The following is a 1950-nucleotide window of genomic DNA, read 5'->3' as shown; positions in this document are numbered from 1 at the left end:
CACGACTCTGGACGTGGGCGGCTGGCAGGTCGTCGTCACCGACGGGCACGTGGTGGTGCCCGAGGGCATGACGCACCTGCCGGACAAGGCGTTCCAGGACCGCACCTCTCTCGTCTCGGTCGCCTTCCCGCGCAGCCTTGCCTCCATCGGCAGCAGCGCCTTCGAGGGCTGCTCCTCGCTCTCCTCCATCGACCTCCCTGCCAGCCTCACCGCCATCAACAACCACGCCTTCCGCCGCTGCTCCGCCCTCTCCTCCGTCACCCTCCCCGCCGGCCTCACCTCCATCGGCATGGGCGCCTTCGCCCACTGCCCCTTCATCACCACCGTCACCTTCCCCGCCGGCCTCACCTCCATCGGCCCCAGCGCCTTCCACCTCTGCTCCTCTCTCAACCACGTCACCCTCCCCGCCGGTCTCACCTTCATCGGCGAGGCCGCCTTCTTCCGCTGCTCCTCTCTCACCCGTGTCACCTTCCCTGCCGGCCTCACTTCCATCAGCTGCGCTGTCTTTTCCGGCTGCTCCGCCCTCGCCCGCGTCATCCTCCCCGCCGGTCTCACCTCCATCGGCGACTGCGCCTTCGACGCCTGCGAGGCCCTCGGCTCCGTCACCCTCCCCGCCAGCCTTACCTCCATCGGCGAAGCCGCCTTCGAAGGCTGCCCCTCGCTCGCCTCCGTCACCGTGCCAACCACCTGCGAGATCGGCGACGCGGCCTTCGACCCCACGACTACCGTCGTCCGCCTCTCGCCTGCGAGCATGTGCGCGCAGGCTAGGGCGGCGGAGGCGGCGGCAAGAGAGGCCGAGATGGCGGAGGCGGCGGCGGCGGCGGATCGGAACGCGGAAGCGCTTCTGGCGGATGAGGAGGCGGAGAAGGAGGCGGAGCAGCGCGCCAAGGAGCGCAAGGCCAAGAAGAAGAAGAAGAAGAAGGGCAGCGGCGGAGGGAGCGGCGCTGGGCCGTCGCAGGAGCCGGAAGGCGAGGAGGCGGAGGCGGTTGCGGCGGCGGAGGGGGGGGCGATGGCGGCGGCGGAGGAGGCGGAGCTGGCGGCGGCGCTCCAGGAGAGCGCGAGGCTGGAGGAGGAGAGGCGGGTGGCGGAGGAGCAGCCGCCCCAGCCAGAGCAGGCGCCGCCGAGAGAGGAGGAGCCGCCCCAGCCAGAGGCGCCGCCGAGGGAGGAGGAGCCGCCGCCGGCCGACTTCATCTGCCCCATCACGACCGAGGTGATGAGCGACCCGGTGATGGCGACGGACGGCCATTCCTACGAGCGGAAGCAGATCGAGCGCTGGCTCACGACCAAGTCGACGAGCCCGATGACGGGCGAGGCGCTCGAGCATAGCATCCTCACCCCAAACCACGCGCTGCGTGGGCGGATTCGAGAGTGGCAAGAGGCGCATCGTTGAGCGGTTTCAAGGAATTTTCCGCACACTCCCAGGCGAAAGAAAAGTCTCGAACCACAACAATTATGGCCCTCGACTCACTCGACTGTCTCGTCCTGACTCCTTCGCAGTCCTGACTCCTGTCTGGCACAGGCAGGCCGGACTTCCGTTCACTGTGTTCTTTCTCCAGACTCTCGGGGTCGCGCGCTATGTGTAAACATATCGACCACACGAGAGGTCGTAGGACGCAGAAGAAGCGGCGCCCCGAACGGATTGCACCGGCGCCCCTCGGTCTCCACAAAAGCCTTCGAGACGCTGGTCATGCACAGCCCGGGCCGCCACCGGTGAGCAGGTCTAGGCCACGCGAGGCGATCAGCTGGCCCAGCGGGACGGCGAGCTTCTCGTGCTCTGCTGCCGACGCGCCCATCACCCCTACTACGCGCCGCCGCCTGCGCGCCGCCATCGGACCCGGGTTTGAGATATAACTACGCCGGTGAGCTGTGAACAGACGATTTCGGGCCCGGGGTTGTGCGTTTATGTGAACAGACGCACTTGCCTTGGGGGCAAGTACCCAAATCCGCTAG

The 1950-nt window shown here is 68.1% G+C and overlaps 2 protein-coding genes across 2 annotated transcripts in view; both read left to right on the top strand.

Moving 5' to 3' along the window:
- EMIHUDRAFT_51993 (hypothetical protein) overlaps positions 1-715 on the top strand; it is a gene marked incomplete at both ends in the record, with an annotated part of 2295 nt that extends 1580 nt beyond the window's left edge. Inside the window, one exon of the mRNA XM_005772216.1 lies at positions 65-715. Within this exon, the coding sequence (XP_005772273.1) occupies positions 65-715 (651 nt within the window). The remainder of the gene's footprint in view (positions 1-64) is intronic.
- An 84-nt stretch (positions 716-799) lies between these two features.
- EMIHUDRAFT_316091 (hypothetical protein) lies at positions 800-1390 on the top strand (the record flags this gene model as incomplete). The annotated part of the gene is made up of 1 exon (XM_005772215.1): positions 800-1390. One exon carries the CDS (start codon positions 800-802, stop codon positions 1388-1390), a length of 591 nt encoding a protein of 196 aa, XP_005772272.1.
- Positions 1391-1950: the final 560 nt, after the last annotated feature.

Source organism: Emiliania huxleyi (assembly GCF_000372725.1).
Source record: "Emiliania huxleyi CCMP1516 unplaced genomic scaffold EMIHUscaffold_362, whole genome shotgun sequence".
NCBI classification, from domain to species: Eukaryota; Haptophyta; order Isochrysidales; family Noelaerhabdaceae; genus Emiliania; species Emiliania huxleyi.
The sequence above is the reverse complement of the archived record's forward strand: the minus strand, read 5'-3'. Positions and strand labels throughout refer to the sequence as shown.